General features: G+C 45.6%; 1 protein-coding gene across 2 annotated transcripts in view; it reads left to right on the top strand.

The window, feature by feature from the left end:
- The first annotated feature begins 6,518 nt into the window (after positions 1-6,518).
- The window catches only part of carmil1 (capping protein regulator and myosin 1 linker 1), a 50,405-nt gene continuing 43,237 nt past the window's right edge, over positions 6,519-13,686 (top strand). Inside the window, exons 1-2 of one of the 2 annotated variants that reach the window (XM_030788807.1) lie at positions 6,519-6,740; positions 10,503-10,600. In XM_030788807.1, the coding sequence (XP_030644667.1) occupies positions 6,704-6,740; positions 10,503-10,600 (135 nt within the window). In that variant the 5' untranslated portion in view covers positions 6,519-6,703. Of the gene's footprint in view, positions 6,741-7,699; positions 7,780-10,502; positions 10,601-13,686 lie in introns of those variants that run through there. The other variant, XM_030788806.1, reaches the window with a different exon arrangement.

The raw sequence follows: 13,686 nt of genomic DNA, 5'->3' as shown, positions 1-13,686 counted from the left end.
CAGCCTCTGTCTCCTCCAGCTCTGTCTCTCCTCACACTCACTGACGCTTCAGCCCCACAGAGCGCGTCAGCCTCTGTCTCCTCCAGCTCTGTCCCTCCTCACACTCACTGACGCTTCAGCCCCACAGAGCATGTCAGCCTCTGTCTCCTCCAGCTCTGTCTCTCCTCACACTCACTGACGCTTCAGCCCCACAGAGCGCGTCAGCCTCTGTCTCCTCCAGCTCTGTCTCTCCTCACACTCACTGACGCTTCAGCCCCACAGAGCGCGTCAGCCTCTGTCTCCTCCAGCTCTGTCCCTCCTCACACTCACTGACGCTTCAGCCCCACAGAGCGCGTCAGCCTCTGTCTCCTCCAGCTCTGTCCCTCCTCACACTCACTGACGCTTCAGCCCCACAGAGCGCGTCAGCCTCTGTCTCCTCCAGCTCTGTCCCAGTGTTTCACACGGCTCTGTGAGGTTCTGACAGACAGGACAACAGAGGAAATGGACATTGCGTAAAGAGCAGCCAGTCAAACATAGTTCAACAGTTTAACACTGATCTTCTCGCCATCTCTACAGTTACAGCTTTAAGAATGAGATCTTTACATTGGTTCACAACCAGCAGAGGTGTATTCACATCAGTATCACCTGTCAGCCATTTCATGTGTGATACTGATGTCAGACAGTCAGATAGTGGAAACAGACCATTCAGAGGGTCTTTTATTATTCCATTATCAACATTAAATATCTATCTATCTATCTATCTATCTATCTATCTATCTATCTATCTATCTATATATATATGTATGTCTTCCAGCAGGATGAAGCACCATGTCAGAAAGAGAGTATACTGTGTGTCAGAGGGGTCCAGACCCATGACAGTGAGTGAGTTTCTGAGAGACCTGTCCAGTATTAGAGCTGTCACTGCTTACGTTAATGTTAACACCTGTGATTAATCCATAACATGATCGACTAAAGTCCTTAATGTGCTAAAATGCCGTAATCTAACATCATTCTCCTTCTCCCGTAATTCCAGGTCAGTCCGTTAGAGCGACAGCTGTGTCCGAAATCCATTCACCCTACAGGGCAGTGATTTCATTTCCATTTCATTTTTCATTCTCATTCATTTTCATCATGGCTTCCCTCATAGGCTGTGTCTTTTCCTCACGCTCTTCATCAGCCATTAGAGACACATAAACACACCACAGTACTACCAAAGATGACCATCACAGAAACATTGTTAAATGATGTCAAATACTCTGAAACAAAAGGCTTTATGCTCCTTTTTTCCCATTCACAAATGAAATTTATAAGTACCAAGCAAAGACATCAATGTCCAAAACAGGCAACAGAAATGCAGCACACATCACATTTTGTTGGTTTATATGCCTGCAGACAGAGACTGTGTTGTCATTTATGGGTTGGCTGTGAGCTGCTGGGGTAATCAGATGACACTGTTAGAAAAGCCACATCGTCCGTGATGATGACAGGGTACAGACGTCAGGCGTCAGCAGGGCTCTGTCTGGTGCCCCACTGCCTCAGCCAGGCTGTGTGACACAAGCCTCCTACAGGGAAAAGACCTTTACACACAGGAAGACCTTTACCCTCAGCCAGGCTGTGTGACACAAGCCTCCTACAGGGAAAAGACCTTTACACACAGGAAGACCTTTACCCTCAGCCAGGCTGTGTGACACAGGCCTCCTACAGGGAAAAGACCTTTACACACAGGAAGACCTTTACCCTCAGCCAGGCTGTGTGACACAAGCCTCCTACAGGGAAAAGACCTTTACACACAGGAAGACCTTTACCCTCAGCCAGGCTATGTAACACAGGCCTCCAACAGGGAAAAGACCTTTACACACAGGAAGACCTTTACCCTCAGCCAGGCTGTGTGACACAAGCCTCCTACAGGGAAAAGACCTTTACACACAGGAAGACCTTTACCCTCAGCCAGGCTGTGTGACACAGGCCTCCTACAGGGAAAAGACCTTTACACACAGGAAGACCTTTACCCTCAGCCAGGCTGTGTGACACAAGCCTCCTACAGGGAAAAGACCTTTACTCGTCCTCAAACCTTTCCCTGTCATCAGACCAATGAGGCCCAGCCTTGGATCTTTACTATTCACCCACTGACTCAGGACACATCCACAGCACTGCACACACAGGTCAAACACACATAACTGCACACACAGGCCAAACACACCACACTGCACACAAAGGCCAAACACACATAACTGCATGCACAAGTCAAACACACATAACTGCACGCACAGGTCAAACACACATAACTGCACGGACAGGCCAAACACACATAACTGCATGCACAGGTCAAACACACATAACTGCACACACAAGCCAAACACACATAACTGCACACACAGGTCAAACACACCACACTGCACACACAGGCCAAACACACATAACTGCACACACAGGCCAAACACACCACACTGCACACACAGGCCAAACACACCACACTGCACACACAGGCCAAACACACATAACTGCACACACAGGCCAAAAACACATAACTGCACACACAGGTCAAACACACATAACTGCACACACAAGCCAAACACACCACACTGCATGCACAGGTCAAACACACATAACTGCATGCACAGGTCAAACATACCACACTGCACACACAGGCCAAACACACCACACTGCACACACAGGCCAAACACACATAACTGCACACACAGGCCAAAAACACATAACTGCACACACAGGTCAAACACACATAACTGCACACACAAGCCAAACACACCACACTGCACGCACAGGTCAAACACACATAACTGCACACACAGGTCAAACACACATAACTGCACACACAGGTCAAACACACCACACTGCACACACAGGTCAAACACACATAACTGCACACAAAGGCCAAACACACATAACTGCATGCACAAGTCAAACACACATAACTGCACGCACAGGTCAAACACACATAACTGCACGGACAGGCCAAACACACATAACTGCATGCACAGGTCAAACACACATAACTGCACACACAGGTCAAACACACATAACTGCATGCACAGGTCAAACACACATAACTGCACACACAGGTCAAACACACATAACTGCATGCACAGGTCAAACACACATAACTGCACACATAGGTCAAACACACATATAACTGCACACACAAGCCAAACACACATAACTGCACACACAGGTCAAACACACCACACTGCACACACAGGCCAAACACACATAACTGCACACACAGGCCAAACACACATAACTGCACACACAGGTCAAACACACATAACTGCACACACAGGCCAAACACACATAACTGCACACACAGGCCAAACACACATAACTGCACACACAGGCCAAACACATATAACTGCACACACAGGTCAAACACACATAACTGCACACACAGGCCAAACACACATCACTGCACGCACAGGTCAAACACACATAACTGCACACACAGGCCAAACACACATAACTGCACACACAGGCCAAACACATATAACTGCACACACAGGTCAAACACACATAACTGCACACACAGGCCAAACACACATCACTGCACGCACAGGTCAAACACACATAACTGCACACACAGGTCAAACACACATAACTGCATGCACAGGTCAAACACACATAACTGCACACATAGGTCAAACACACATAACTGCACACACAGGCCAAACACACATAACTGCACACACAGGCCAAACACATATAACTGCACACACAGGTCAAACACACATAACTGCACACACAGGCCAAACACACATCACTGCACGCACAGGTCAAACACACATAACTGCACACACAGGTCAAACACACATAACTGCACACACAGGTCAAACACACATAACTGCACACATAGGTCAAACATACCACACTGCACACACAGGCCAAGCACACATAACTGCATGCACAGGCCAAACACACATAACTGCACACACAGGCCAAACACACATAACTGCACACACAGGTCAAACACACATAACTGCACACACAGGCCAAACACACATAACTGCACACACAGGCCAAACAAACATAACTGCAAACACAGGCCAAACACACATAACTGCACACACAGGTCAAACACACAACACTGCGTGCACAGGTCAAACACACTGCAGTGAATACATAAGGTTAACACACACAATCAGACAGCCATAACTGCTTAACACACACAATCACACAGCCCTAACACATGCAATCACATGGGTGTAACTTACTCAGCTGTTGGAGTCTTTGATCCTCATTGCCAGTACGTGAACCCGAGTAGACAGTTCTCTCTATGCCATCACCTTAACTTTGTTCTTCTTCTATGTGTGTGTTTAGTAGTGGTGGACTTTGTGACATGGGCAGCCGCCCAGGGCAGGATCTTGCCAGGGGCTGCACAGGGCCCCCGCACAAAAAAATTCGGAATGGTGACATTTGCGCAATCGATGTTCTGTGTCTCTTTTGCACGTCACGTCAGTGATATCATGTGACTGCTTGGGTCAGTTAACCCTGTTGGGGTGTGCGCCAGGATTCTACTTTGTGAGCTAGGCAGACTACTGTCTGGGAAGGTCTCACACTCAGAACTACGAGATGGGGAGGGGTGGGGTTAGGTTCAGGTCTCCCCACTGGAAGCCCAAGGTAGGGGGAGTGGGGGAATCTATGGCAGTCTCTCCCATAATATGATTTCACACAGTGTCAGTATGATAATGTGTATAGCCTACAGCAAAACGATAACAACCTAACTAGCACATTATTGAGTTGGTTAACTGTCATTGAGGTGACATCATAAAGGTTTTTGTGATTGTGTTCACTGGGTCCTGATTAAGGGGAATTTACAACGCTGTAGGCTAACTTAAAAGACATCTGTATTATGCTGATATACTGTATCTTTTGTGATATATTGAGTCTTTTGGGGTGTCCTATGCCAAGAATTAGCCAAGGAGGTTGTATGGTTCATTTGGTTCCTATTCTGAAAGTTTAATACATTGTGAATAATGATATGTTTATTTAATTGTGCAACAAATGTATTTAGGGTGTCAGACTCATATACGGTATTTCAATGCAAACTCAGGGGCACTTCTGAAATATTTTGGAGAAACCCTCTGGCACTGGCCAGGGTGAGGAGCCACCCACCTTCTCAGCCACACAGATGTCTTCACAGATGTCTTCACAGATGCCTTCACAGATGTTGTCTGAGCCTGAGGATGAGGGTGAGGAGGGGGTTCGCCCAGGGCGTCGCACAAGCTAAAACCGCCACTGACCAGGATTCTCAACACTAATGTAAACATCACAGAGTGGTGGATAGAGGAGGCCAGCATACAGCTAGACAGTGTAAAATCTTTAAGGCTTTGGTGACGCACAGGGACTTGAGTCTTCAGTGCAACTTCAAAGTCTCTGATGACAAGGTGAAAATGCTGAAGACCTTCTTAAAAATAACTAGTACTTTTCTGAACTTGGGGGGGGGTCTCTGGGGGAGAGCTAAAAAGACACAATGATGGAAAAAAAAGGGACAGAATACACACATGTAGCCCTGGGTCTGTCCAGCTGTAATATGCCAGATAACCTCATGGGAAAACGACACCCAGGCTCCCCCAGCCAGACAGCAGAGGGTTTGAGCAGTTACTTTGCTTGGAGGTGTTTATTACTGACTTTTAAGTGATTATGTTGTTTCGTCTGTAAAAGCCATAAACCTACTATTACATATTTCATACTGGTGGTTATGAGTTTGTGCAAACTCGACCTGCTGAAGAGGGCGCAGGAGAGACCGTGCTCATGCCGGGACAGTCAGTGCCTCACTTGATTGCGAGCAGAGGTCTAAGAGCTGAACTGAACATGAATACTAATCTGTCAATAGCCACAAGAGGGCAGTAGAAGACTTCCTGAAGCCTCACCGTGGAACCACTAATATAAATGTACACTTCGAACTTGAACCCAGGAACTATATTACGACATGTATCTTTAAATTCGCCTTTGCTGCCATCTGACCGTGAAACAAAAAGTCTAATAAAAATAGTTGGGCTGTGTGAACTGCTATTTCAAAGTGAATTAGTTTCAACACCGTAAAGTAAAACGCAAAAAGAAATGTTTAAACTGAAGCACACAAATTATGAATACAAAAACCGTTATAAGAAAGACTGTCTCCCTTGTTTGATTGAAATATATCAGTTAATTCCGTTAAATCATAGAAATCCATTAATGCATACTGTGCTGCTGTCTTTGTTTAAGTCAGTCCAGTGTTGAGGAGTGGTCTGTGTAGAAAAACAGCTGGACTACTCTACCACCAGGCGTCTCCTCTTTCTTAAGCCAAACGCGCTCTTGGCCAGGGCCGGATTCCGAGGGAGGGGCGCAGGCTGTACCACTCAAGAAATCAATTCCACTGTTGACTCAGGGTGTGTGGCTCTTCCGGCGGCGCATTCCAAATAACTTAAACTTTACCCTTTCCCATCGCTGCTGTTGCAAAAGCACTTCTATTGCAAAAACACTGCAACAGAATAAACGCACGAGTCCGCACTGCTATGCCAGTTCCGCTGAAACGTTAAAGACGTGCGTTAACTTTGGGACGCAGATCGGATATACTTAAAGGAATGGAGTTTGTTTTCTTGGATAGGAAGACACCTGATAAAGAGATCCTGGAGTACTCCTAAAACTGCCAGACAGTTTCGGCAACCGCATCTGAGTATTCCTCATTCCTGGTGATATTTGGACATAACTAGGAGGCTGTAATAAGGGAGCAATGAGCGGCGAATCGGAGATTTCTAGAGAGTTACTCGGTAAGACAGTTATGGGTAACCGGCCCGAGGGGGGTGGTTGTACTATGGCGTCCTGTATACCTGTATCGGCAGGTAAAGTTGATTTCACAAATTCATTTTTGTACGTCACTGTAGATGACCGTCTCTTATATCTGTACTTTCTAAATTGCTTGATCTTTATTCTTCTTTTATAAGTAAACAGAAACGACGAGTAAGGTCTCCCTTTCTCGAAATTATTACTTTATTTTACTGAAAACGGAAATATTATCAAACACAATTATTCAATGTTGTCTTGCTGTAGCTTATTTGAAACATTAAATTGAGTGAAAGATAAAGTCATTGCACAATTTGCACACCTTCCTACCGTGAGGAAAGTCGCATTTTATGCTACTAGTCGAAACACGTCCCCTAAACGGGAGAGGGAGGCAGGGGGAATAATCGCTTACCCATCAGGAGGTTTGAGGGAAGGGCTCTTCGCAGGTTGAATTGGTTTTTGTTTGGTTGGGTTTTTTTTTCCTGTGCAGCACAGCTCTCGTTATTTTAATGAAAACATATGTTCATAGATGACTTCCGAATATGTGAGGGTTTTAAAGACAGGATATGTCGCTCTGTGTGTCTGTCTGTCTGCTAGTGTGTGCGTGTGTGTGTGTGTGTGTGTGTGTTTCGGGGAGGGGGGGGGTTCGGGCAGGCCAGCACAAGCAGTCCATCCTAACACATCTCACATAGCAGATAAGAGCCAAACAGGAGGTTTCCAGGGCAAGTCTAGTCCTAGACTACATTCCTCTGTTAATCAACACTCTTTATAGGAACTCCCTTTTAGTCCAGAACCAGGGCCGATGAGTGTTTGGAAAACCATCTGTCTCTCCTCTCTCTCCCCCTGTTTCCCACTCACAGACCTGCAGACTGCATGCCTCGGATTGGCCCTGAAACCCAGAGTGATGTAATCTGTCTAGTTCCTGTTTGGCAGATGTGTGTAGTCAAAGAAAGAGAGAGAAAAGGAGGCCCAGAATGAGGCTGAGGACTGTGTCTCTGAAGCAGTTCTGTTTTTTCAGAAAGCAGAGTGAGTTCTGATCCATCATCCCATCATTTCCCTACAAACAGACAGCTATAGCGAGCTGGTACATGAAAACGGCAGTGAGGTTTGCTGGGGGAGTGTGTACGTCTGTCTGTGTGTGTGTCTCTGTGTGTCTCTGTGTGTCTCTGTGTGTGTGTGTGTGTGTGTTCTATCTTATAAATCACTTTGGTGCAATTCACACTCATTTACTACAGCAGCATCATCTCAGTAAAGATCAAAAAGTCGTTGTCTGAGAGTGATCTGTGCTCCAGCCAAAAAACTCAGACCACCACACATCACCCCATACTCTACAACACCTACACACTCCATACTCTACAACACCTACACACTCCATACTCTACAACACCTACACACCTCATACTCTACAACACCTACACACCCCATACTCTACAACACCTACACACTCTATACTCTACAACACCTACACACCTCATACTCTACAACACCTACACACTCTATACTCTACAACACCTACACAGTCTATACTCTACAACACCTACACACTCCATACTCTACAACACCTACACACCCCATACTCTACAACACCTACACACCCCATACTCTACAACACCTACACACCCCATACTCTACAACACCTACACACCCCATACACTACAACACCTACACACCCCATACTCTACAACACCTACACACCTCATACTCTACAACACCTACACACCCCATACTCAACAACAAATACACACTCTATACTCTACAACACCTACACACCCCATACTCTACAACACCTACACACCCCATACTCTACAACACCTACACACCTCATACTCTACAACACCTACACACCTCATACTCTACAACACCTACACACTCCATACACCACAACACCTACACACTCCATACACCACAACACCTTCACACCTCATAGTCTACAACACCTACACACTCCATACTCTACAACAAATACACACTCTATACTCTACAACACCTACACACTCTATACTCTACAACAAATACACACTCTATACTCTACAACACCTACACACTCTATACTCTACAACACCTACACACTCCATACACCACAAGACCTACACACTCCATACACCACAAGACCTACACACTCCATACTCTACAACACCTACACACTCCATACTCTACAACAAATACGCACTCCATACTCTACAACACCTACACACTCTATACTCTATAACACCTACACACCTCATACTCTACAACACCTACACACCCCATACTCTACAACACCTACACACCCCATACTCTACAACACCTACACACTCTATACTCTACAACACCTACACACCCCATACACTACAACACCTACACACCCCATACTCTACAACACCTACACACCCCATACTCTACAGCATCTACACACTCCATACTCTACAACACCTACACACCCCATACTCTACAGCACCTACACACTCCATACTCTACAACACCTACACACTCTATACTCTACAACACCTACACACTCTATACTCTACAACACCTACACACTCTATACTCTATAACACCTACACACTCTATACTCTATAACACCTACACACCTCATACTCTATAACACCTACACACCTCATACTCTACAACACCTACACACTCCATACTGGGGGAGTGGGTCTTATTGGGGGGGAGTGGGTCGTAGTGGGAGAGTGTCAAAACTTCTGTCCTAATTAACCCTGTCCCATCTGTTTTCCTTTGTATGACTGTGCGTTTAATTTGTCTATATTTTTAAAACCTCCCTTTCCTTTTCTTTTACGCCCACCCCCTGTTTTTTTTTTTTTTTAGTAATTCATTTTCTCTAAATATAAATCGGTCGTATTGGGAGAGTGGATCTAGACATCACAGTTCAGTACAAGTTTGGTACATTGGGGAATTAGCAACAAAACCCCCAAATGCACAAGGCCTAGGTTGCTTTCATTTATTTGGAACAGACAGTGGTGCAAGTTACAGTTTGTTCCCCCTGAGGTCGCTGGTACAGCCTGTAGTGCATGAAATGTGCCATAGAATGGAAATCACAATTTTCCGTGCCTTTTTGAATTCACTGAGATGAATGTGCTATGGAAACATTGTCAAAGTGTGAAAACATGCATTCTCCTCCTACAGCTGTTCGATCTATGTGAAGAAAACAGCCCTTTCTACAGCCCGCTCTGAATCCCGTGTGTTTGTGACATCACCACTGCACATGGCCGCTTACAGCAGCGTGTAGCCAATCGTCAGCTGTTGACACCCAGCATTGCGATCTATTATTCATTAAGAAATGCAGTTTACTTCTTACTACAATGTACCGGTAAACAAGGACATAAGATCCTTGAAAAGTGATGTAATCATATATTTGCACCGCAATCAGATCCCAAATCTTAGAGAGAGGAGAACAAACCAACTGTGAGAGAGTGAAATGAGAGACTCGCGCTGGTGAAATTTGGTTCCGCGTTACGTTCCTCAGTCTTTGCCCACGTGCTAACGCGTATACGCGGATTCTCTGTGTGACTGCATGCACCCAACCATAATGTCCGTACCGCGACGTCTCGGGACGAATACATGTACCATTCCACCCCTACTAGTGTGTTATGTCACTGTAATTTCACTAGTATATTATATCGGTGTTGTCTCGGTGGAGGCCTGTGTGACGAATGACATCTGCCCTGTTACTGAGTCTGTCTCTCTCTCAGTCTCTCTCCAGTACCTTTCCATCTCTCAATAGCTGTCTCTCTCTTCTCTGTGTGCAGAGAGTGTGAAGGATGCTGTGGGTAGGAGGCTCAAGTTGACCCTGAAAAGAAAGGTCAAACTGGAGGTCAGAGGGGATAAACTGGAGAGCAGAGTACTGGTAAGATTTGGTGTGTGTGCTGGTGTGTATGAATGTGTGTGTGTGCGAACGTGTGTATGCATGTGTGTGTGATAATGTGTTTCTGTGTGCTAAGTTTGTGCTGTAAAGTCTCAGACTTCATCTCAGTGTAGTGTGTACTAGGGCAGGGTACAGTAGAGCCCTATTCCAGGATTCTGTGGGAACGAAAAGCTGAACAGTTCTGGTGTTTGTTTCTTTATTTCCCTCATTTTCAGTCTTTACCCCGAGTCTTTACCCCGAGTCTTTACCCCGAGTCTTTACCCCGAGTCTCTACCCCGAGTCTTTACCCCGAGTCTCTACCCCGAGTCTCTACCCCGAGTCTTTACCCCGAGTCTTTACCCCGAGTCTCTACCCCGAGTCTTTACCCCGAGTCTCTACCCCGAGTCTTTACCCCGAGTCTTTACCCCGAGTCTCTACCCCGAGTCTTTACCCCGAGTCTTTACCCCGAGTCTTTACCCCGAGTCTCTACCCCGAGTCTTTACCCCGAGTCTCTACCCCGAGTCTCTACCCCGAATCTCTACCCCGAGTCTTTACCCCGAATCTCTACCCCGAGTCTTTACCCCGAATCTCTACCCCGAGTCTCTACCCCGAGTCTTTACCCCGAGTCTTTACCCCGAGTCTCTACCCCGAGTCTTTACCCCGAGTCTCTACCCCGAGTCTTTACCCCGAATCTTTACCCCGAGTCTCTACCCCGAGTCTTTACCCCGAGTCTTTACCCCGAGTCTTTACCCCGAATCTTTACCCCGAGTCTTTACCCCGAGTCTTTACCCCGAGTCTCTACCCCGAGTCTTTACCCCGAGTCTTTACCCCGAGTCTTTACCCCGAGTCTTTTTCTCAGTGAATTTCCACCTTTCAGTGGCACGCTCACTCACTGTGTCTGTCATGTTCTGACTTGACTCAGTACTTTCACTAAGGGCAGACTTACACACACACACACACGCACACGCATATACACACATACACACACGCACACACACATATATACACTCATTCATTCTCACTCACTTGTACGTAAACTCATAAACACAGAACATTCCAGGACCCACAGAACTTTGGAACGCTGTCATATTCACGATGGCTGAAGATAAGCATGTTTTCTGTTTGTTTGTTTGTCTTCTGTTCTGTTTTAGCGAAAGAGTTACCTACCAATGCACAGGACCTCACTGAGAGTATTACACTATTCAAACTGTGTGAGTGTGTGTGAGTGTGTGTGAGTGTGTGTGAGTGTGTGTGTGAGTGTGTGTGTGAGTGTGTGTGTGAGTGTGTGTGTGAGTGTGTGTGTGAGTGAGTGTGTGTGTGAGTGTGTGTGTGAGTGAGTGTGTGAGTGAGTGTGTGTGTGAGTGTGTGTGTGGCCGTGCACACATGCACGCCTTCTCCTCGGAAGTTCTTTGGTATTTTGTTTCAGTTCACAGAAAAAAACAGGTTCTGAGTACAAAATGCTGCTGTGGTCACACCCCCCCCCCTCCCCGCCCCCAAATATTCCAGGCCTCACTCTTCATCAGCCATGAAATGAAAATTGTGCTATATGTGAGTTCACAGTGTTATTCTGCACAGTGACAGAGGCAGTGTTTGAGTTCTATGTTTTTGTCTTTTTTTTTTAAGTAAAAGGTTTAGTTAAGGTTTTGTTTAGCTGTCACTTTTATTGAGTAAAAAGTTATGGCTCAGGCTTTGTTTAGCTGTAAGTTTTATTTGAGTAAAAAGTTATGCTTTAGGTTTTGTTTGAGCTGGAATGTGGTCAGTCAGACAGGAGAAGGTTGAAGACTAAACACAGTGCAGCGGGGCGTTGAGAGAGGAAGTTGGCTGAACAGAGAGCATCTCAAACTTCAGGCCGTATTCTGTCCGACGCAGGAAACTCAGAAAATCACTCTCACCTCCACAGTCCTCTCACCAGCTGCCGCCCGTCCCCTGAGTGATCTGCCATGTTTGTCTGTCAGACGCATGTGAAGCAGTGCTGGGATAGTGTGTGTTATGTTTGTCAGATGTATGTGAAACAGTACTGGGATAGTGTGTGTTATGTTTGTCAGATGCATGTGAAACAGTACTGGGATAGTGTGTGTTATGTTTGTCTGTCAGATGCATGTGAAGCAGTACTGGGATAGTGTGTGTTATGTTTGTCAGATGCATGTGAAACAGTACTGGGATAGTGTGTGTTATGTTTGTCTGTCAGATGCATGTGAAACAGTACTGGGATAGTGTGTGTTATGTTTGTCAGATGCATGTGAAACAGTACTGGGATAGTGTGTGTTATGTTTGTCTGTCAGATGTATGTGAAACAGTACTGGGATAGTGTGTGTTATGTTTGTCAGATGCATGTGAAACAGTACTGGGATAGTGTGTGTTATGTTTGTCTGTCAGATGCATGTGAAGCAGTACTGGGATAGTGTGTGTTATGTTTGTCTGTCAGATGCATGTGAAGCAGTACTGGGATAGTGTGTGTTATGTTTGTCAGATGCATGTGAAACAGTACTGGGATAGTGTGTGTTATGTTTGTCTGTCAGATGCATGTGAAACAGTACTGGGATAGTGTGTGTTATGTTTGTCAGATGCATGTGAAGCAGTACTGGGATAGTGTGTGTTATGTTTGTCAGATGCATGTGAAACAGTACTGGGATAGTGTGTGTTATGTTTGTCAGATGCATGTGAAACAGTACTGGGATAGTGTGTGTTATGTTTGTCAGATGCATGTGAAGCAGTACTGGGATAGTGTGTGTTATGTTTGTCTGTCAGATGCATGTGAAACAGTACTGGGATAGTGTGTGTTATGTTTGTCAGATGCATGTGAAGCAGTACTGGGATAGTGTGTGTTATGTTTGTCAGATGCATGTGAAGCAGTACTGGGATAGTGTGTGTTATGTTTGTCTGTCAGATGCATGTGAAACAGTACTGGGATAGTGTGTGTTATGTTTGTCAGATGCATGTGAAGCAGTACTGGGATAGTGTGTGTTATGTTTGTCTGTCAGATGCATGTGAAGCAGTACTGGGATAGTGTGTGTTATGTTTGTCTGTCAGATGCATGTGAAACAGTACTGGGATAGTGTGTGTTATGTTTGTCAGATGTATGTGAAACA

This window comes from Chanos chanos, chromosome 12 (assembly GCF_902362185.1).
Source record: "Chanos chanos chromosome 12, fChaCha1.1, whole genome shotgun sequence".
Lineage (NCBI taxonomy): Eukaryota > Metazoa > Chordata > Actinopteri > Gonorynchiformes > Chanidae > Chanos > Chanos chanos.
Note: the sequence above shows the minus strand (reverse complement) of the source record. Positions and strands in the feature narration are given on the sequence as shown.